Genomic DNA, 23,641 nt, shown 5'->3' with positions numbered 1-23,641 from the left:
TGTCTGAATACATTTGCTCTTCTTAATGGGTTCAGTTGACTATTTAATCTGCAGTTTCCTATGACCTGTATCCCAAACACACACCATGTGAAACTGTACATGGGCAGCTGTGCACTCAATGGGTATGGACTAGTTTAGATTTAACATTTAACATTTAACATTTAGAATTAGATTTAGATTTAACATTTAGATTTAACTGTGACATATTTAACATATTTCAAATATTGCTGTAAATGTGGTAAAAAGTGACTTTGACAAACAGCACCCCATACTGAAGTTACCTTGCTCACTTCAAATGCTGCTTCATAGTACAGGCCTCTGAATACCATCAACATCAACACTGTTTGTTCTGATAATGCAAACCAGTGAAATACATGTGGTGTCTTTGGTATTTATGGAAAGTTGATGAAAAAATGTTTAGAAAAATTGTTTAAAGAAATTGTGTAAACAACTTTGTTTCATTTCCAGCTCAGTGTCTGACTGATGAGATGCGGCTGGAAAGTATTCCAGCAGGAAAACCATGTCTTCACTCACTCGTCCTCGTAGACTGAGGATGAGTTCATGGTTCTTGACAACAGCAAACAGACACCTGACACAGGAACAGGTAGGATGTCATTGATTAACTCAGTTTATTCAGAAAGTATTTAGACTTCACCTTTTTCCCATGTTGTTTGGTTGCAGCCTTGTGCTAAAATCACTTAAATGTATTTTTTCCCCTCATTAATCTCCACTCAGCACCCCATAATGTAAATGGCATTGCACATTTATCATAAAGAAAATGCTGAAATCATATTGACATAAAGGTATATGTTAATGTTTCACATGTGACCAGAAACAGTCCAGTGTTGTGATGACTGACTACAGACAGACTGTAGATTGTCTCTGTGTCACCTGGAATAAGTGAACTTTGATGTCATGTGTTTGTGACTCTTCACCTCTGTCTCCTCTCACAGGAGAAGATGATGTGCATCATCCTGCTGCTCATCAACCTGACCTCCTGTGTCTGTGGTTAGTTTACACCTTCACTTTATTATCCACAAACACTAAAGACTAAACACACTGTCAGACTGTTGATTTTTGCTATCATGTATTACCTGTGGTATCTTTCAGCTCTTTAGTTTTGCAGCCTTCCAGCTTTGTTGTAAATAAGAGCACACTGTTATTCAGTCAATCAGTCAAACTCTGCACACAAACATCTATAGATGGAGTTTAAAGGCTCACATGTTAAAGTTGTCACTTTGTCTGCTCCTCACTTTCCCTCTCTGTCTCCTCAACAGGAACATTTGTAGTCAATGTGACACAGACCTCCTATCAGGCAGAGGAGAACCACAACATCACACTGGAGTGGATGTTCACCACCAAACCTGGCAGCTCCCTCCACTCCCTTTATATCTACTGTCAACTGTTCACTGATCTCAGACCATCAGTCCTGTTTCGTCTACATGGAGGTGTTGAGGTCCCAGAGTTTCAGGATGAACAGTTTACAGGACGAGTCCAGTGTGACAAAGACGTCCTCAGAGAGGGACGACTCAGACTTCACGTGTCCAGACTCAGGACTGATGACTCAGGACTGTACATGTGTGATGTGTCCACACATTATGGTGGGAGCGCTGCTACATGTCGGCTCACTGTCACTGGTAAGTTGATTAATACTGGAACCAGAGACTGTTTTTCTGTTTGAACTTGAAAATTAAAGATCAAGATTATTCATGTTTTAGCTCTAGTTTGAATATTTAATTCAGTTACTCTACAGAAACATTAAAGTACTTTTAAGAGACCTTTTTCTGACTTTGAAGTAAAACCTCACATCTTTAATATGTGACCTGTGATGCAGATTAGGATTTTATTTAGTCTTTCTACTGGCTTAAAACAGGTTTTCTCCCTGTCAGTCTGCTGATCTTATTTTCTGTCAGCAGCTGCTGATGAGCCCAAACCTCAGAGACCAACAGAGAGTCCACAACCAGAGAGTCGAGGAAGGATCGGCCTCTACATTGGACTGGGACTGGCAGCAGCAGCTCTACTGATTTGCATCACTCTCTGTGCAGTCAAAGTCTATTTAACTAAATGTACTGATAAGAAAGAAAACAATGCATCCACAGACACTGAAGTTACCAGAGAAACAACTCATGAGGACGTACAGGAGCCTGTGAGTGAGTCATTAGAGCACTGATTCAAGACCTGAATGGCCAGCAGCAGCCCTGCCCCTAACTCAACAACTCAAAACACTGAAATTTTATTAGTGAGACTGGTATTTCTCCTCAGGTGACATGTTGCAGTTACTGTACTATTTGTTGGTCAATATTGACAAAAGGAAAAATACGCATGATTTTTTTTTTACTTTGAATGTAATATATGTAAATGTAAAGGGTTAAAAAATCAGACATTAATATACAGAGAGTGTAAAGGGTTAAAATGTACTTACATGATTTTTTTTTTTTTTTTTCAAAAAAAGACAACTTAAATGTGTTTAAAAAGTCATTGGGACTAAAGTACAGTCCATGTGAGGCTGTGGTTCAGTTCATGACTAAAACTTGTTCCTGTGTTGGTGTAATACCTGAACAGGTCACTAGATGGTGTATTGAGCCACCGCAGGTTTGTTACTGGTGAAAGTGAAAGTGAAGAAGCATCCAGGTGAGATGGGAAGGTAAACACGTTGTAAAGCGAAATGTTAAACATCACTTCTGGTAACATCTCTTAAGGCATTATATCTAGTCCACTCAGAACGCCTTTATGAAGGAAACCTCATAAACAGTTATCAGTTAACAGTTATATAACTTTGCCTGCATTTAAGATGAACAACAGGTTTTATGACGGTCTGACAGATGCTCATTCATTAATGTCCAAATCTCTTCTTTGGAATCTCTGTCGCTTCCTATTGGTCAGCTGCAGAGACATTTTGGGGACATGCTTCAATGGCTCAATATAAAAAAGGCAACTGAGTTTGATGATGTTTGATCAAACCCTCATTGATATATGGCACATTTTTGCAAAAGGCCGTTCCACTTGTTTGGACCTTGTGGCGCCCTCTATCGACGGATGTCAAAATAATTAGGTATTACTACACATGGTTCATCATTATTATTCAACATACCCTGCAAGTTCTGTGATGATTGGACAATCACTTTATGATTTCTATCATGCAAGAGAAAAGCAGCACAACAAGTTTCATAGAATAAAAGGTGAAACAACCTGTGCATGCTCACCTCAGCCATCAAGTCACGTTAGCTTCATACAGCTCACATGGTTCCTCCAGCCCCACCTGTCACAGCCCAGAGGTGGACTCTAATGCAGACAGTAATAGGCAAGAAGGTGGGATGAAGGAGAAGTTATCTAGGTAATGGTGAGGAAGAAGCAAATCCAAGAGGAGGCACGACGGCTGAGCAGGTCAGGAACAGGCAACAGGTCAAAGAGCAAAGGCACAACACTGACAACTGGCTGTGGGAAAGGGGCTGATTAGGGACACTGGGGACAGGTGAGCAGGTGAGGAAGAGACAGGGCACTGCTGGGAAACACTGAGGCATCTGGTGGATGGATGAAGACCTACATAAAGATGCTATCTGATGATTCATCTGTCTCCTGGAAGTTCCCTTTTTATAATTTATAACATCAATAACACCTGTAGATGCTGACAGAGAGTTAAACAAGCCTGGTTACACTGGTGTTACCAGTCCTGAGTGATCCAGTCACAGGTGAACAGCTCTATGTCTGTTTATTCAGACCTAATATGCTAATAAACATGAATCTTCTGTTTATCCAGTGGGAGGTGTGTCATGCTAAACACACACTTACAGAGGTGATTATTTAAAGCCAAAAGGATAAAGTCACCTTAAAATTATTAACAGGTTTATATTATATTGTTGATTTCCTGATTATAATGTCTCTCTTATGGTCATGCTGTCTCACATAATGTACACACATGCACAGGAAGTACTTGTACAGCCCACATTTTATCTCTATGTTACACTTGTAGACATGTCTTTGACAAGAATTAAAAGAGTTCATCATCATCATCATCATCATCATCATCAATAATTGTTAATCAATACTGGTGCTTCACAGGATGTCTAAATAAAGACAGATAAGATTCACTAATAATAATTTTCAAAGGATAAAATACATAAATATACAAACAAAAGGTGATATAGAACTTACCTGAGATGAGAGTAATAAGCTGGAAGTTAAAACAAGTCAAGTGGCTGATATACAGACATATGTCATCAGCAGCAATAAGATCTCTCTGACAGACATCCACAGTGTTTATTATTTTACACGTAACAGCCACTACTCTGTTTTGCTTTGAAATTACACGTCATTGATCCACCTCCACATGATTCCTTATAGATCATAAGGTAATGCATACTGAAGAATCAGAAAAGAACTGTTTGTATTAAACTTCATTAGATTAGAGGAGAGCAGAGAGTTTCCCATCATGCACTGTGGTGGGTGGAGAGAAGCTGCTTCTGAAAGCTGCACCTGTCCTCAGTTCATGATTTTATGATAAAGGTAACTAGGGAACAAGATCTCATGTTGGCACTGAGCTCACTTAAACAAATAGCTCATTTGGATAAACAGAGTGCGTATCAGGTCTGTGTCTGCAGCAGGAACTGGAACAGGAACATTTTAGCTGACTGATGGAGTCCACTCATCTAATGCTTTGGTCCGTATGAGCCTGAAGACAAGGTAATATATGTCTCTGTATTTCAGTTGATATTAAATGAATCCAGATGTAAAGATGTTGTATTTGGGGACTGAGATCAGTGCCTGGATTAGACAAGATGTTAACAGATAATAATGTGCTGGCTTCTCTCAGTAAAGACACAATTCAACAACAAGACTTTAACAGACATGTGATTGATTGAAGACAGATCATCCTAAAACCTGATCCACAGAAAAAGCTTTAGCTTTAATAGTTTCTGTTGTGTGTCATTATAAGGAGCCCTACACTCTGTTTGAACTCAGTGTAACTCAGTTGACAGGGTTTTGTCTTTCCTTTATATGCAGGCACATTGACTCATGGAACATGTTTATCTGAGCTGCAGGTTCACACTTTAGGATTTTCTGCACTCCTGGCTCGTATTCACACAACATCCATCCTAAAGCTTCAAGTAGCTCCTAACTGGTTGAGTAAAGAGAAACTCCTGATAATAAGGAGTCAGTCCTGACATAGTCTGAGTGGGCAGAAGTTCGCTGCATAGATCAGCCTCTCACTGGGCAGAGCAAGCCACCCGCTGAAGTCCCGCCCTACCACCTCCAGTTGTGTAGCAGTTTTCAACCGTTTTTAACACGTCCTTTACTAACTTTTGTCGTGTTTGATCTTGTGGGGATGTAGCCATTTTTCTGCCATGGTTCGCGTCCTGTAGGCAATATTTTTGTGGGCGCGTTACACCAAAACCTGTTCCCCCCCCCCGGCAATATTTTTGCAAGCACACCGTTGCTGTGGCACCGCCCAGAACGATTGTGATTGGTTGAAAGAAATACAAGCAGCCGGGAGTTTTTCTCCAATCTCACAGTGAGAGTCGGCCCAGCCAGACCTTTCTTTTCTTGAGAAAGGTCTGGTGAGCGAGACTAGTCCTGACATTAACATGTTTATGGTGTTTCACCTTTTAGCACTCAAACTGTGTCCTCAGTCTGTGAGAAGTCAGAGACAGGACTCTTCACAGGCAGCACAGCGCCCACACAGGCAGGTGTGGCTAATGTGGTCAGTGTAGCAGCTTCAGTTTGTGGCGAGGGGGGCAACAAGTGGAAGAAGTAGAAGAGGACCAACAACGCCATCTGGGGGAATTACACCCCAGGAAATACTTTTTCCAGAACCCTACATTTAGTTCAAAACTTGAGCATAGCGTTAGTTCAGGCAGGACACGATGTCAAGCTCAGCTACATCAGCTGATCTCAAACAGCCCAATCAACTGATTGATGGAAGGGAGTCAGCTGATAGATCACATGATTCCTTTATATGCAACCACTTGGTGAATCTCATTCAGGGCGCCCTATTTAAACTGCTCTGGCTGCCTACTGTTGCTGCTTCCTCTGCAAGCTGCTTTGCAACCTGCCTCCACCCCAGCTCCTCCTTTTCATGCTGTGTCTGACTTATCATTGATGCTGCTCTGTTCTGTTCCTGGGGGTCTTTGCTGCTGCTCTCCCTGCCTTAGGCTTTCCATGTAGGCGCATGGAAGGGCAGGGACGTGTGCTCTCTGCCGCCAGGCTTTCCTCATTTTTGCACATGGAAGGGCAGAGAGGTGTGCTCTCTTCACCTTAGGCTTTCTGCGTAGGCCTGAGGAAAGACAAAGAGGCCCCAGAACAGAGCCATACCACCAAATATAATCCTGCAAATGGAAATAAGTGTTCCTGACTGCATTAGGAATGCTGCAAACAGACTCGTTACTGAAACAAGGACAGAGACGTGAAGTCAGTTTAAACCAAATATTTTGTTGAATTTTGCAAAAATGAGCAAGTAGGGACCGGAGCTGCTGGGAGAAAATAACATTAATTGTCAAACCAACGCAAAAACTAATAAGAGGAAATTAAAATACTGTTTTAGAATTAGCTTAAAAGAGTCTTTATCCAAAATCTAAAACCACAAGTTAGATAAAATATCGAGTCCAACACACAACTGAGCAAAGGATGGTGAGCAGAGGCCACTCGTGGAGAGGTAGGCTGCACTGAGGAGTGCCCAGGGGTGCCACCACCCTTTCACCTCAGGTGCAACACAACAATACTCGTGGCAAAATGGTGCAATCTACACTCATGTCCTACTGCTTTTACTCACATGCAGTAAGTTCAGGGACCTCATCATAGGTGAATCGCCTCCCAACACAGGTGGTGCTCTGCTTTACTGAAAGAAAAGAGCTCATACAATTAAACCCAGTTGGTTTAATATAACAGCTGAATAAGGACAACTTAAGCAAACCAACTATAAAGCTAAATAAAAAGAACCACCTCTGACACAGGGCATTAACACAGAATCACTCAGCAGGGTTTTCACGTGCACTGTGCTCAGATAATGGATCAGAGCTGCTAACAATCAGCCACAACAGGGAAGAGGACAGGAGCCACCAGGGGCCTTATATAATCTGGCACTGATTAGGGGTGTGGTTGGGGAGGAGGCAGGCCTAGGCTGCATTCAATAGCACTAAATGCCTGAAACACACTGCATTGAAGGAGCACCCCACCACAAGTTGATTGGTTGTGGTCTGCTGTGGGCATGCGCTGGCTGTCGTGTCGTACCTCCATCATGTCCCATGTGTTTTTGCCATGAGGTGGAAGATTTTCTTACATGTTTCTGAATGCATGACTTGATGACATGAATCTGTCGACACACTTTGAATGTCAGAATAACTGTTATTAATCCATTTGTTTCTATTGGTACTCTTGCATGACATACGCTTTAGAGGGGCTCACAGTCTACAATGCTAGGAGTCAACACATATTCACTTCAACCACTGGCGCCATCTTGTGGCAGAAAGATATTACTGCAGCAAGAAAGTTATTTAAATGATAAATCTCAGGTGTCTTCAGGAAAAGAAAAAGCTTTGCTGTGGTTGTAGTTGACATAGTTTTTAGTGCTGATGCCTGGTGTCCATCAGTTGTGTGTGATGATCAGGATAATAAATACAAAGGAGTATTGTGATGACTAAAGACAGACTGTAGATTGTCTCTGTGTCACCTGGAATAAGTGAACTTTGACCTCATGTGTTTGTGACTCTTCACCTCTGTCTCCTCTCACAGGGAGAAGATGATGTGCATCATCCTGCTGCTCATCAACCTGACCTCCTGTGTCTGTGGTTAGTTTACACCTTCACTTTATTATCCACAAACACTAAAGACTAAACACACTGTCAGACTGTTGATTTTTGCTATCATGTATTACCTGTGGTATCTTTCAGCTCTTTAGTTTTGCAGCCTTCCAGCTTTGTTGTAAATAAGAGCACACTGTTATTCAGTCAATCAGTCAAACTCTGCACACAAACATCTATAGATGGAGTTTAAAGGCTCACATGTTAAAGTTGTCACTTTGTCTGCTCCTCACTTTCCCTCTCTGTCTCCTCAACAGGAACATTTGTAGTCAATGTGACACAGACCTCCTATCAGGCAGAGGAGGACCACAACATCACACTGGAGTGGATGTTCACCACCAAACCTGGCAGCTCCCTCCACTCCCTTTATATCTACTGTGAACTGTTAACTGATCTCAGAGCCTCAGGTCTGTTTCATCTACATGGAGGTGTTGAGGTCCCAGAGTCTCAGGATGAACAGTTTACAGGACGAGTCCAGTGTGACAAAGACGTCCTCAGAGAGGGACGACTCAGACTTCATGTGTCCAGACTCAGGACTAATGACTCAGGACTGTACATGTGTGAAGTGTCCACACGTTATGGCGGCAGCACTGCTACATGTCGGCTCAATGTCACTGGTAAGTTGATTAATACTGGAACCAGAGACTGTTTTTCTGTTTGAACTTGAAAATTAAAGATCAAGATTATTCATGTTTTAGCTCTAGTTTGAATATTTAATTCAGTTACTCTACAGAAACATTAAAGTACTTTTAAGAGACCTTTTTCTGACTTTGAAGTAAAACCTCACATCTTTAATATGTGACCTGTGATGCAGATTAGGATTTTATTTAGTCTTTCTACTGGCTTAAAACAGGTTTTCTCCCTGTCAGTCTGCTGATCTTATTTTCTGTCAGCAGCTGCTGATGAGCCCAAACCTCAGAGACCAACAGAGAGTCCACAACCAGAGAGTCGAGGAAGGATAGGCCTCTACGTTGGACTGGGACTGGCAGCAGCTCTACTGATTTGCATCACTCTCTGTGCTGTCAAAGTCTGTTTTACTAGATTTACTGATAAGAAAAAAACTATGCATCCACAGAAGCTGAGGACACTGAGATGCTGAATGGCCAGCAGCAGCCCTGCCCCTAACTCAACAACTCAAAACACTGCACTTTTACTTGCAGTTGCTGTGCTATTTAAAATGAAACACATCCAATCTGTTTGATATTTCGGTGGTTTCTTCCGATGCCTGTTTTCATCTTTCCTCTCGAAAAGAACGTGAAGAAAAGTAAGACAGGTGAGCTTCCCGGAAGTCCCAGTAAATATGGGCCTTTCAAAATAAAAGCCAAGAGAATACAATAGCCATTCTATAACATTAACGTTATGCGAGCACATACCAGGGTAACATCTGAGGAAAAATACACTAATATAAATTAATCAATCAGACAAATTAATAAGTAAATAAATACACCAAAAAAATGGACCGATGGAAACAGGGATTGATTACATGTAGAATAATATTGTGCATCTGACTCATCTACACAGCATGAGTAAAGTCTTAGATTAATGATTTTTTTTATCTGAACATGAAGTCTTAAACATCTATCAGTCTGGTTTTAGACCCCGGCATAGCACTGTGTCAGCAACTGCTAAGGTTGTGAACGATATTGCTCAAGCACTAGACAGTAAACTTGATTGTGTTGCCCTTTTTATTGACCTTTCTAAGGCCTTTGACTCGGTTGACCATACTATCCTTCTTGAGCGTCTGCATAATATTGGGCTTGATTACAAGTCATGTAAATGGGTTGAGAATTATTTATCTGGTAGATCCCAAGCTGTGATTGGTGATGGTTTTCATATCGGAATTTTTAAATATATACAAAGGGGTACCACAGGGTTCTGTTTTAGGACCTCTGTTATTTTCTATTTATATCAATGATTTTAATTGTGGTATCAAAAATAGCTCAATTCATCTTTACGCTGATGATTCAGTCATATATTTTCTTGCTCCCTCTGTTGAACTAGCTCTGAGTAATTTACAAGATGACTTCTGTTGTATCCAAAGAACTCTGACTGATCTTAAATTGGTTTTAAATCCAAGAAAATCAAAGTACATGATTTTCACAAATTAACGCACTGAGCATTTTAAATAAGATCAGCCTTGCTACTGCTGATGGGACTCCCTTAGAAAGGGTTTCCTGTTATAAGTACTTGGGTATCTGGATCGATGACAAATTGTCTTTTAATTTACATGTTGCGGAACCTTTAAAGAAGCTGAAGCCTTTATTGGCATTCTTTTATAGAAATAAATCCTGTCTACCTCAGCACTGTAGAAAGCAGTTAGTACTTGCCACCTTTTTATCGGTTTTAGATTATGGTGATATTATTTATATGCATGCTTCTCCCTCTATTCTTAAACCACTTAATGGGTTCATGACCCATCACTGCCAACTCTATCAGAATGTAGGCTGGACTTCCCTGGCTCTGAGAAGGGAGCAACACTGTATATTGTTTATTTATAAGGCATTGCTTAAAAAACTTCCTCTATTTATCGAGCTTACTGAGTTTTAGATCTTTTAACTACCCCACTCGTGCACAAAACTCACTGGCTCTTAATATCCCAACTGTTAGAACGGAGGTAGGAAAAATTGCTTTTGGTTATTTCGCTCCTCTTAATTGGAATAATCTGCTGTCTCAGCTTCAGTTGGATACATCGATTCCTTTTAATCATTTTAAACGCATAATTATTGACCTCATGTTTTCTGAATGTACATGTACTTGTTGATTTCATTATATGCTTCTGTTGTGTGTATGTTATTGTTATTGATATGCATTGTAATGTGTATTGAATTGTATTTTATTGTACTGTAATCAGGACGCCATTGGAAATGAGAACTCGCTCTCAATTGGCCCTCCCTGAATAAATAAAGGTGATAATAATAATAATAATAATAATAATAATAATAATAATAATAATAAAATAGGACACAGTCAATACAAAGGCACAATTTACTGACCCTCCACAGAAACTGAATGAATGACGAGAGGTAATCACAGAAAGAGTGGCAGGATTTTTTTGCTACAGTTTCTGTGGAGGGTCAGTAAATTGTGCCTTTGTATTGGCTGTGTCCTATTTCTGCACTCCTGTAAATCATTCTTTAGACCAAACAGCCTACATCAAGAAATTTCTGATGTAAGTTCCTAACAGAAGAGTTGGAACAGAAGGACATGCAGCTTTGACTCTGAGCTGAGAGTAAATGATGAAGGTATAGTGTACAGGTGGTGCAGTGACTGGCTGGTAACTGAAGCCTGATCCACTCAATCGTGTCCACTGTCAACACATGCTCATTCTTCCATACACGTAGGCCTATGTGTGGTTCTGAATAAAAGTAAATACATGCTGTCTATAACTAGGTTGTAAATAAACCATAAACATCAAATATCAACTTAAATGAATAGTATTAAATACATCTGCATCAATAACCTGGAAAATAAGCCAACAGTTCACAAAGAGACAAACCAGGCATACATGTAAGTACTCATACTGCCATCTACTGGAGGAGAGTCAGCTTAACCTACTTCCACTCTGCCTGTGGATATTCTCATTTATCCAGGTCACAGTTCTCTCAAGGCAACTGAATCAAACGCAACACATGGTTCATCATTATTATTCAACATACCCTGCAAGTTCTGTGATGATGATATCAAGCCCTGTAAACACAATGGGTCTCATTCATGAAACAAGAGCAGAACAAAGTGTTTGGCATTGAGTTTGTTACATCACTGGTGTGAGCAGGCCTTAATGCCACAGTCACACCCAAGTGTGGTCATTTCAATGGGAGGCACTTCCTCCCTTACCTCCTACACACTGACTGAACTTTGACCTTTGACATGACGACATGCACCAGTGTCCAGCCTCTTTCAGAGAAAAGCAGCACAACAAGTTTCATAGAATAAAAAGGTGAAACAACCTGTGCATGCTCACCTCAGCCATCAAGTCACATTAGCTTCATACAGCTCCACATGGTTCCTCCAGCCCCACCTGTCACAGCCCAGAGGTGGACTCTAATGCAGACAGTAATAGGCAAGAAGGTGGGATGAAGGAGAAGTTATCTAGGTAATGGTGAGGAAGAAGCAAATCCAAGAGGAGGCACGACGGCTGAGCAGGTCAGGAACAGGCAACAGGTCAAAGAGCAAAGGCACAACACTGACAACTGGCTGTGGGAAAGGGGCTGATTAGGGACACTGGGGACAGGTGAGCAGGTGAGGAAGAGACAGGGCACTGGTGGGAAACACTGAGGGCATCTGGTGGATGGATGGGGGCGAATAAAAAGATGCATTATGGGAAATGTAAGATCTGGAAATACAAGAGAGAATACCCACATTAGAGAGAAAAGAAAGGGTATCTCAGCCTCTGCTGCTTTGATTTTGACGTTATTATTAATAACATCAATAACTCTTCATCTTCGTCATCTTCTTCCTCTTCACCAAAAAGTGGTATGTATGTAGTGTGTTCTACATTCCACATCTGGAGACGTGCAGTATCTTCTGTGGATCAAACTAATCCTCATCCTGCGTCCTTGCAACCGTTACAGGCCGACATGGTTTGGTCTGTCTTATCAAGCGTCCCAGTGCAACAGCTTGTGATCTAGACGGTTAAATACAAAGGGCAAAGAGCCATACTCAAGGTGGTCCGAGTATGGTTCACTTCAGAGGGGTCGGAGTTCTCTTGGAGTGTTCACAGATGCCCCAAAATGCTGAGTCACCACTGCTTAGTCTGCTTAGAGGGCTGAAAAGGACCAAGTGTGAAAACATCCTCAGACACCTAAATATCACCTGTCTCCCCTCCACGGGGTCTCTACTCACAAGCACGTCCTTAATCCTGGCCTCTGTAGTCCTGCCATCATCACTCTTCTTTCTCCCTCATATGTCCTGCAAGATCATGCTCCACTGACTCCACCCCCTCCCCTCAAAACTTCAGCTGCCTACAGTATTGTTTTCTGTTAACGGTTACTGGGAAACCACACCTACTGGCAGATGGCTCTTATGTGAATAAGCAGAGGGAGTATCAGGACTTTTTTGCATCTACAGCAGGAACTGAGGTGAACTACAAACCACAGTCACACGAACACATTTTAGCTGACTGTTGGAGTCCACTCATCTAACGCTTTGGACCGTATGAGCCTGAAGACAAGGTAATATATGTCTCTGTATTTCAGTTGATATTAAATGAATCCAGATGTAAAGATGTTGTATTTGGGGACTGAGATCAGTGCCTGGATTAGACAAGATGTTAACAGATAATAATGTGCTGGCTTCTCTCAGTAAAGACACAATTCAACAACAAGACTTTAACAGACATGTGATTGATTGAAGACGCCAACGATGCACTGCTGAAATTCTGAATTGCAAAACAGCCCTTCCAGTGTTTTTAGCTAAGTTGCTGCACATGTTGGCATGTTGCCAAGCGTGTGTGTGTGTGTGTGTGTGTGTGTGTGTGTGTGTGTGTGTCCCACGTTTTTCTCCTCACTGATTGGTCAATCCATGTGAAATTTGGCACAGTGGTAGAGGGTCATGGGAGGATGCCAATGAAGCAATATTACATCAATTGGCCAAAGGGGGGCGCTATAGCAACCGATTGAAATTGCAAACTTTGAATGGGCATATCTCATGCCCCGTATGTCGTAGAGACATGAAACTTTGCACAGAGATGCCTCTCCTCATAACTTCCGGTTATATAGATTTTCTGCCATTTTGAATTTTTTGAAAAACACTTCAAATGGATCTCTTCCTAGGAAGTTTGAGCGATCTGCATGAAACTGGGTGAACATAATCTAGGGACCAATATCTAAAGTTCCCTCTTGGCAAAAGTTGGAAAATTTACTAAAACTGAGTTTCTATAAGGCAATGACTTTAACTATCTGCCTTTCAACGTGCTACCTCAACTACTAATGTACAGTTTTAGCCCACTAACTATTCCACTATTGGCAATGGTACTACTGTACTTTCAATAAAGCAATTGTACTAAAACTCTGTCTGAATACATTGCTCTTCTTAATGGGTTCAGCTGACTATTTAATCTGCAGTTTCCTATGACCTGTATCCCAAACACACACCATGTGAAACTGTACGTGGGCAGCTGTGCACTCAATGGGTATGGACTAGTTTAGATTTAACATTTAACATTTCAAATTAGATTTTGATTTAACATTTAGATTTAACTGTGACATATTTAACATATTTCAAATATTGCTGTAAATGTGGTAAAAAGTGACTTTGACAAACAGCACCCCATACTGAAGTTACCTTGCTCACTTCAAATGCTGCTTCATAGTACAGGCCTCTGAATACCATCAACATCAACACTGTTTGTACTGATGATGCAAACCAGTGAAATACATGTGGTGTCTTTGGTATTTATGGAAAGTTGACGAAAGAATGTTCAGAAAAATTGTTTAAAGAAATTGTGTAAACAACTTTGTTTCATTTCCAGCTCAGTGTCTGACTGATGAGATGCAGCTGGAAAGTTGTCCAACAGGAAAACGGTGTCTTCACTCACTCATCCTTGTACATTGAGGATGAGTTCATGGTTCCTGACAACAGCAAACAGACACCTGACACAGGAACAGGTAGGATGTTGTTACTGGGTAACTTACAGTTTATTCATTTTGATATGTTGCAGCCTTGTTTCCTCATTAATCTCCACTCAGCACCCCATAATGTAAATGGCATTGCACATTTATTATAAAGAAAATGCTAAAATCATATTGACATAAAGGTATATGTTAATGTTTCACATGTGACCAGAAACAGTCCAGTGTTGTGATGACTGACTACAGACAGACTGTAGATTGTCTCTGTGTCACCTGGAATAAGTGAACTTTGATGTCATGTGTTTGTGACTCTTCACCTCTGTCTCCTCTCACAGGGAGAAGATGATGTGCATCATCCTGCTGCTCATCAACCTGACCTCCTGTGTCTGTGGTTAGTTTACAGTCATGTCCTACTGCTTTTACTCACATGCAGTAAGTTCAGGGACCTCGTCATAGATGCCTTGCCTCCCAACACAGGTGGTGCTCTGCTTTACTGAAAGAAAAGAGCTCATACAAAAAGAATTACAAACAAATAAACTAAGTTGGTTTGATATAACAGCAAAATAAGGACAATGTAAGCAAACCAACTATAAAGCTAAATAAAAAGAACCACCTCTGACACAGGGCATTAACACAGAATCACTCAGCAGGGTTTCCACATGCACTGTGCTCAGATAATGGATCAGAGCTGCTAACAATCAGCCACAACAGTGAAGAGGACAGGAGCCACCAGGGGCCTTATATAATCTGGCACTGATTAGGGGTGTGGTTGGGGAGGAGGCAGGGTTAGGCTGCATTCAATAGCACTAAATGCCTGAAACACACTGCATTGAAGGAGCACCCCACCACAAGTTGATTGGTTGTGATCTGCTGTGGAGATGCGCTGGCTGTCGTGTCGTACCTCCATCATGTCCCATGTGTTTTTGCCATGAGGTGGAAGATTTTCTTACATGTTTCTGAATGCATGACTTGATGACATGAATCTGTCGACACACTTTGAATGTCAAAATAACTGTTATCAATCCATTTGTTTCTACTGGTACTCTTGCATGACATACGCTTTAGAGGGGCTCACAGTCTACAATGCTTGGAGTCAACACATATTCACTTAAACCACTGGCGCCATCTTGTGGCAGAAATACATTACTGCAGCAAGAAAGTTATTTCAATGATAAATCTCAGGTGTCTTCATGGAAAAGAAAAAGCTTTGCTGTGGTTGTAGTTGACATAGTTTTTAGTGCTGATGCCTGGTGTCCATCAGTTGTGTGTGATGATCAGGATAATAAATACAAAGGAGTATTGTGATGACTAAAGACAGACTGTAGATTGTCTCTGTGTCACCTGGAATAAGTGAACTTTGATCTCATGTGTTTGTGACTCTTCACCTCTGTCTCCTCTCACAGGGAGAAGATGATGTGCATCATCCTGCTGCTCATCAACCTGACCTCCTGTGTCTGTGGTTAGTTTACACCTTCACTTTATCATCCACACTTTCAGGCTGTTTATTACTGTTATCACACATTACCTTTTTATATTGTAGTGTCTTTAGCACTGTCCACTCACCCAGCTCTGTTCTAAATAAGAGCACACTGTTATTCAGTCAATCAGTCAAACTCTGCACACAAACATCTATAGATGGAGTTTAAAGGCTCACATGTTAAAGTTGTCACTTTGTCTGCTCCTCACTTTCCCTCTCTGTCTCCTCAACAGGAACATTTGTAGTCAATGTGACACAGACCTCCTATCAGGCAGAGGAGAACCACAACATCACACTGGAGTGGATGTTCACCACCAAACCTGGCAGCTCCTCCCTTTATATCTACTGTCAACTGTTAACTGATCTCAGAGCCTCAGTCCTGTTTCATCTACATGGAGGTGTTGAGGTCCCAGAGTCTCAGGATGAACAGTTTACAGGACGAGTCCAGTGTGACAAAGACGTCCTCAGAGAGGGACGACTCAGACTTCATGTGTCCAGACTCAGGACTGATGACTCGGGACAGTACATGTGTGAAGTGTCCACACGTTATGGCGGCAGCACTGCTACATGTCGGCTCAATGTCACTGGTAAGTTGATTAATACTGGAACCAGAGACTGTTTTTCTGTTTGAACTGAAAATTAAAGATCAAGATTATTCATGTTTTAGCTCTAGTTTGAATATTTAATTCAGTTACTCTACAGAAACATTAAAGTACTTTTAAGAGACCTTTTTCTGACTTTGAAGTAAAACCTCACATCTTTAATATGTGACCTGTGATGCAGATTAGGATTTTATTTAGTCTTTCTACTGGCTTAAAACAGGTTTCTCCCTGTCAGTCTGCTGATCTTATTTTCTGTCAGCAGCTGCTGATGAGCCCAAACCTCAGAGACCAACAGAGAGTCCACAACCAGAGAGTCCACAACCAGAGAGTCGAGGAAGGATCGGCCTTTACGTTGGACTGGGACTGGCAGCAGCTCTACTGTTTGTCTGTACCATCTTTGCAGTCAAAGTCTATTTAACTAAATGTACTGATAAGAAAGAAAACAATGCATCCACAGACACTGATGTTACCAGAGAAACAACTCATGAGGACGTACAGGAGCCTGTGAGTGAGTCATTAGAGCACTGATTCAAGACCTGAATGTCCAGCAGCAGCCCTGCCCCTAACTCAACAACTCAAAACACTGCAGTTTTATCAGTGAGACTGGTATTTCTCCACTCAGAGTCCGCTAGTTGCGCTTCCCTGTGGAATATCATCCGGCCTCACCTCAGATTCCCCGCCACGGGTATCAAGGGATCCTACGGAGCCTCCACGCCCGAAACAACGCTGGACTTGACTGTCATGACATGTCAGCTCCATTAAAAGCATAGCTGCAAATTAAAGCAACAATAGACCAATAGATGAATGGGCGTTATTAGCTCCGGCACCCGCGCCTCGGCTGGATCTTGCACGCCACGGATCCAGTGTGTTGCCATAAATGGGCCTGTTCCAGAGGCATTCAACTACCAGAGAGCTTTTGAAATCTTCTTTTTTTCGAAGCCGCGTTAAATTAAATACTCTGATTCATTGTGCCATACTTGCAAATCGTGAGGGAAGGAGGAAAGCAGTAGCCTAATTTGTGTCTTTGTGCGTAATTATTTTGAGTCTTACCTTTTGTTTCCTTTTAGCATTGTGTATTTTTTATTGTTTTGCGTATCTGTAACTGTATTTGTGAGAGAGAGAGTTTTAAAAGAATATTTTGTCTGCACATGATTTAAAACAATAAAATAGCCCCATCATAGGCGTGTCTAGCCCATTTTTGGGGGTGCTGAAGCACCTCCATATTGAATCCCAGCACCCCTAAAATTTGAGATTTTTTTTTTTTTTTTTTTTTTTACTGTATGTCCTTTTTTAACAAGCTAGAAAAGTGTCAAAACCATATAGTACTTGGTTGCAATGTAATATTTTAACAACAAAAATACAGCAGCACCCCCCCTTGCCTCAAAAATGGTTTGGTCCACCCCATCCCTCCCACCTTTCCCCAACTCAGGCTCTGAGTGCTCTATCTGAACAGAGCAATGTGCTGCCTTCCACAGTGGGTGATATGCAGTAGTGGTGTAAGTACCTGCCTTAAACCAGGATATGACATTTCTTAACTCCTACCACTCAGTACCAACACATTATTATCATTATTTATTGTCTTCATTTTTGCTGCATTTAATCGTAGGTCACTGTTTATGTTGTCAGGTAGGAGTTAGCTGACGTTTTTTCTAGCTAGGAAACGTTACAGGTGGTCAGTACCACTGTCCTCTGTTTGAACTGGAATGAGAGAAGCTCGCTGTTGTGTCATGTGCATGTGTTAATATTAAAGCCAAGGTGCTACTGACTAGCTAACTGACTGGATGCCCATTAACATTAGAACTTCTACTGTGTGTATTTATTATTATTATTTTGTAGATTTCAAGCACTTTTCTTTTTTGAAGTGTATTTTTATTTATGTATTTGTATCATATAATACAGACAAGAAGGAAAAAGGCAGAGACAAACACTGAAAAGTCAATTACTGTTAATGTGTTAATGTTACATGTTGTGCATTGCATTTCAAATAAAAGTCCAAAAATAAGTCCAAGGTCCATTTTTGGTGTTTTTGGTACTCACTATAGGGGCTGGTTTACTCCAGAAACATACATACTGTTTATGTGTATGTTGAGGAGCTGCTGTATCAGAATGAGTTGTCTTCCCCCAGAAATTAGGGTTACCATATGTTTATTTCATGATTCCAATCCATTCCTCTTTTGCTGTGGCTCAGCATTAAAATAACCTTTATCAGATTTGATGGTTTAGTCACAGACTTTCCCAAAAAGTGTTGTGCTTTTCTTTCACAAATGTGAGAATGAAATTGAGTTAAAATGTACAAAACAGTGAAATTTATCTTGCCTGGCCGGGCAGCTCTCTGGCTGCTCAGCACCCCTAAACCTCTGATCCTAGAATCACCCCTGCCCTCCATCAGTACGTCATTTTTCTTTTGATTACTGAAATGTTTAACTACTCATCCTTAGCTGTATTTTAAGTGTAACCCTTCGCCATAACAAACCACTAGTGTTTTATCAGTAAAAATAGTAATGTATCATGTATAAACATTTTCAGAGACAGTCCAGAGGACTCCTCAGTCACCAACAAGTCCCATTCACCTGCTGCTAGGAGAGCACTCATTGACTTTAACCACTTGTGGCAGAAATATATGACTGCAGCTTTTGTTCTTTGAAAAGTCAGGCCTCCATGTGTGCAGGAGAACAAATAAGCTTTCCATTGCTGTGGTTGTAGTTGACATAGTTTTTAGTGCTGATGCCTGGTGTCCATCAGTTGTGTGTGATAATCAGGATAATAAATACAAAGGAGTATTGTGATGACTAAAGACAGACTGTAGATTGTCTCTGTGTCACCTGGAATAAGTGAACCTGAGAGTCGAGGAAGGATCGGCCTCTACGTTGGACTGGGACTGGCAGCAGCTCTACTGTTTGTCTGCATCACTGTCTGTGCTGTCAAAGCCTGGTTCACTAAATTTACTGATTAGAAATAAAGCTATGCATCCACAGACACTGAGGTTCTCAAAGAAACAACTCATCAGGACGTACAGGACTCTTTCTTGAGGACCCTGTGAGTGAGTCATTAGAGTGCCAGCACTTTACAGGAAGGGGGTTGTCACAAATATGTGTTAGACTTGAGCAACCAATCACGCTCCAGCAGTTTCCTAGAGTGCACGCTGTTTGCAACACCATCACCACTAAGTGACTGCACTGAGACACAGAGGAAGACATCTTACCATCCACCCACCGAAAATCTCCACCTGCTAACTTTTACATTGTGTGAGTTGCTGTGCAGAATTTCAACTTTTGGACCTTTCCGGTGTGCCAGATGAGACATGAGGTAATGTGCGAATACAAAGAGCTGATATCACTGTTAACAGTCCTGTAGTCTATTACTGACAGTAATTTGGACTGTTCCCACAGCTGTTGAAGAGAGCGGAGGAAACAGAAATAAATTAAAGAAAACAACTCTGTGCCTCTGAAGGCTTTTTCTCCCCTCTTTCTTATCCAATTTATAGCATCCTTATTTTGGAAGCATTGTATACGTTAACTGTAAAGTGACATGATTAACAGCCTACTTGTTTCCTCTATTTTTTTCTACGCATGTATTTTAGGCGAGGTGAGACAGCGTGGTTTCCTGCCCTTTCTGCTGTAGTTTCAGTTTGTTTTGTTTTTCAGTGGAAAGCTGGATGGAAATATGTTGAATATGATGATATAGTCAAGTCAGTTTAAATCCAAAGTGGGCCCAACCTAGGAGAAAACGCAATAGCAGTGTTTCATAGTTTTGATTGGTCCTAATACCCTCCTGTATCATATAATAAACCTTTATGGATTTAATGGAACATTATTTTTCAAAGTCATTTCACAGTCACATGGTCTGGGTGACATTATGTTAATATCAGATGGTCTATGTACTGTACACCTATTTAACATATTCTGTTTCTTTTCATGACTGAGTGCCACTTTAGGGGGCAGCATCTGATTGAGGGCGGCACAGGAAAGGTTCACACACTAGGGCTGACCCCGACAAGAATTTTCCTGGTCGACCAATAGTCATCACTAGTTGCTCGCATGTTTAAGATATTAATGTAATAATTAAATGATATATTTTGGTGGTTTGAGTTGTATGGGGTGCTGTTTGTAAAGTGTCTCACGCTGAAAATAACATCAACATTTTGCCACATTTAGCTTCAAACAATATTTAAAAAAGTATTGTGATTTTTTTAACGTCACCTTTTACAACATTTACAGCAATATTTGTTAACTTAGAAATATATTAAATAGTTAAATCTAAATATTAAATCTAAATCTAAATGCTAAATCTAAATCTAAATGTTAAATCTAAATATTAAATCTAAATCTAAATGCTAAATCTAAATCTAAATATTAAATCTAAATCTAAATCTAAATGTTAAATCTAAATGCTAAATATAAATCTAAATCTAAATGTTAAATCTAAATATTAAATCTAAATCTAAATGCTAAATCTAAATCTAAATCTAAATATTAAATCTAAATCTAAATCTAAATGTTAAATCTAAATCTAAATCTAAATGTTAAATCTAAATGTTTTGGGTGAAACTAAATATTTAGCTAATATGCAAATTCACACTGCCGGTCACCGGAAGTACCAAAATAAAAGCTCGAGATGGTCAGACTGTTTATAGAATCAAATAACGAATTAAAACCACTTATCGGGGGAAATGGACACTTGAACATACATTAGCGTGATAATAACTACGTAAAATAACAAGAAACGTGTTTGGAGAAATTTTATTTGATGTGTACTTTGAGTTGTTAGTGTCCCTTCGGAGGGATTAACAACCTAAGCTAAGCTAACAACCGTTAGCTCTTAGTCCCGTTAGCAGTGTCTGTAATGACTCATTAACTCTTAAACGGTCCGTGAAAAAATATTTTTTTTCCAGCGGATGTCTTAGTTACAACATGATTGAGCTAGCAAAGCAGTTTTGTGTTGTGATGTGTGGTATTTATTCAGTTTTGGGAAATCACGATGTCTAGAAAGCATCAGTGGCTGCAGCAGCAGCAAAGCTATCAGGACGTCATCTGTTAAATGTCTCCCATTGTCGGATACGACATTAAACTACTCCAGTTAGCTCAATCATGTTGTAACTAAGACATCCGCTGGAAAAAATATTTTCTTCACGGACCGTTTAGAGTTAGTGAGTCATTACAGACACCGCTAACGGGGCTAACAGCTAACAGTTAGCCTCGCTAATCTACGATAACCATGTTATTAATGTCAGACCGTGATAGTAATGTTTGTTCAGTCATAGTGTTTATAGGCTTTACAAACACCAGATTAGTCTAAACGGTGATACAGTGACGTGAAAAACGTGAGATGTGCATATATATATATGTTGCTAAACTCCGCTGGTTTTCTACCCGGAAGTATTTGTAAACAACAAGGTGATTCCCTCAGAAGGGACACTAACAACTCAAAGTACACATCAAATAAAATTTCTCCAAACACATTTCTTGTTATTTTACGTAGTTATTATCACGCTAATGTATGTTCAAGTGTCCATTTCCCTCGATAAGTTGGTTTTAATTCGTTATTTGATTCTATAAACAGTCTGACCATCTCGAGCTTTTATTTTGGTACTTCCGGTGACCGGCAGTGTGAATTTGCATATTAGCTAAATATTTAGTTTCACCCAAAACATTTAGATTTAACATTTAGATTTAGATTTAGATTTAATATTTAGATTTAACATTTATATTTATATTTATATTTAGCATTTAGATTTAGATTTAGATTTAATATTTAGATTTAGATTTAGCATTTAGATTTAGATTTAATATTTAGATTTAACATTTAACATTTAGGTGCCACATTTAATATTTAGATTTAACTATTTAATATATTTCTAAGTTAACAAATATTGCTGTAAATGTGGTAAAAGGTGACGTTAAAAAAATCACAATACTTTTTTAAACATTGTTTGAAGCTAAATGTGGCAAAATGTTGATGTTATTTTCAGCGTGAGACACTTTACAAACAGCACCCCATAGAGTTGAAGGTGTGAGAAAGAATAGTGTCAGTAACATTGTTAACACTGTGCTACATTACAGAGAAATACAAAACCGTACTAATGAACCTTCATTAATATAGGCCTATATTTTATCTCCAAGTGCACGTCACACACTGAGCGAGCCGCCTGTTAATGACGCTGTGGGCTAATGGGCATGTAGCTACTTCCATGTTTCAGATGATACGTCATGTTTGTAGTCGACCAATGAAGATGAGTTTACATATCACCTTGGGTTCGTCCTTCAAAATGAGAAATTAGGGTTACGATTTGTTTCTTTTATGATTCCAATCCATTCCTCTTTTGTTGTGGCTCAGCATTTAAATAACCTTTATCAGATTTAAGTTTAAGTTTTTAAGTTTATTCACTTTATTAATCCCTTGAGGGGAAATTCAATGTTTTCACTCTTGCTTGTCAATTACACACAGGTCCGAAAGACACACACATGCACAAACAGGACCTATACATGCACAAAGTGGAGTGATGTCAGAGTGAGGGGGCTGCCCTTTGGTCAGGCGCCCCGAGCGGTTGGGGGGTTCGGTGCCTTGCTCAAGGGCACCTCGGCAGTGCCCAGGAGGTGAACTGGCACCTCTCCAGCCACCAGTCCATGCTCCATATTTTGGTCCGGACAGGGACTCGAGGAAGCGACCCTCCGGTTCCCAACACAAGTCCCTATGGACTGAGCTACTGCCGCGCCAGATTTGATGGTTTAGTCAAAGACTTTCCCAAAAAGTGTTGTGCTTTTCTTTCACAAATGTGGGAATGAAATTGAGTTAAAATGTACAAAACAGTGAAATTTATCTTGCCTGGCCGGGCAGCTCTCTGGCTGCTCAGCACCCCTAAACCTCTGATCCTAGAATCACCCCTGCCCTCCATCAGTACGTCATTTTTCTTCTGATTACTGAAATGTTTAACCACTCATCCTTAGCTGTATTTTAAGTGTAACCCTTCGCCATAACAAACCACTAGTGTTTTATCAGTAAAAATAGTAATGTGTCATGTATAAACCTTTTCAGAGACAGTCCAGAGGACTCCTCAGTCACCAACAAGTCCCATTCACCTGCTGCTAGGAGAGCACTCATTGACTTTAACCACTGGCGCCATCTTGTGGCAGAAATATATGACTGCAGCTTTTGTTCTTTGAAAAGTCAGGCCTCCATGTGTGCAGGAGAACAAATAAGCTT

The 23,641-nt window shown here is 40.4% G+C and overlaps 2 protein-coding genes and 1 long non-coding RNA gene across 17 annotated transcripts in view; all 3 read left to right on the top strand.

Moving 5' to 3' along the window:
• The first annotated feature begins 80 nt into the window (after positions 1–80).
• Positions 81–17,016, top strand: LOC125884455 (uncharacterized). Of its 11 annotated transcripts, XM_049569434.1 has the most exons (5): positions 81–604; positions 7,726–7,781; positions 8,051–8,200; positions 16,217–16,426; positions 16,704–17,016. In XM_049569434.1, exons 2-5 carry the CDS (start codon positions 7,733–7,735, stop codon positions 16,967–16,969), a joined length of 675 nt encoding a protein of 224 aa, XP_049425391.1. In that variant the 5' UTR covers positions 81–604; positions 7,726–7,732; the 3' UTR covers positions 16,970–17,016. The 11 variants fall into 11 exon arrangements, with proteins under 11 accessions (XP_049425391.1, XP_049425390.1, XP_049425399.1 ...); XM_049569433.1 differs by lacking the exon at positions 16,217–16,426 and having other exon boundaries at positions 8,051–8,410; XM_049569442.1 differs by lacking the exons at positions 16,217–16,426; positions 16,704–17,016 and adding an exon at positions 8,690–9,883 and having other exon boundaries at positions 83–604; positions 8,051–8,410.
• Positions 12,747–16,170, top strand: LOC125884459 (uncharacterized). Of its 2 annotated transcripts, none has more exons than XR_007448702.1 (4): positions 12,747–12,964; positions 14,263–14,398; positions 15,766–15,821; positions 16,073–16,170. It is a non-coding gene; the product is annotated as an uncharacterized LOC125884459 (long non-coding RNA). The 2 variants fall into 2 exon arrangements; XR_007448703.1 differs by lacking the exon at positions 15,766–15,821 and adding an exon at positions 14,698–14,753.
• A 2,607-nt stretch (positions 17,017–19,623) lies between the features above and the next one.
• Positions 19,624–23,641, top strand: part of LOC125884454 (uncharacterized) — a 38,851-nt gene continuing 34,833 nt past the window's right edge. For all 4 annotated transcript variants that reach the window (XM_049569427.1, XM_049569428.1, XM_049569429.1 and 1 more), the window contains exon 1: positions 19,624–19,747. In XM_049569427.1, coding sequence (XP_049425384.1) covers positions 19,743–19,747 — 5 coding nt within the window. In that variant the 5' untranslated portion in view covers positions 19,624–19,742. The remainder of the gene's footprint in view (positions 19,748–23,641) is intronic.

The sequence above is a fragment of the Epinephelus fuscoguttatus genome, linkage group LG23 (assembly GCF_011397635.1).
Source record: "Epinephelus fuscoguttatus linkage group LG23, E.fuscoguttatus.final_Chr_v1".
NCBI lineage: Eukaryota > Metazoa > Chordata > Actinopteri > Perciformes > Serranidae > Epinephelus > Epinephelus fuscoguttatus.
Note: the sequence above shows the minus strand (reverse complement) of the source record. Positions and strands in the feature narration are given on the sequence as shown.

Coding starts and splice junctions, on each gene's coding strand:
- LOC125884455 (XM_049569432.1), top strand. CDS start 960: ATGATGTGCATCATCCTGCTGCTCATCAACCTGACCTCCTGTGTCTGT. Junction 1,009..1,277: donor CCTGACCTCCTGTGTCTGTG/GTTAGTTTACAC, acceptor TCTCCTCAACAG/GAACATTTGTAGTCAATGTG. Junction 1,638..16,700: donor ATGTCGGCTCACTGTCACTG/GTAAGTTGATTA, acceptor ATTTTCTGTCAG/CAGCTGCTGATGAGCCCAAA.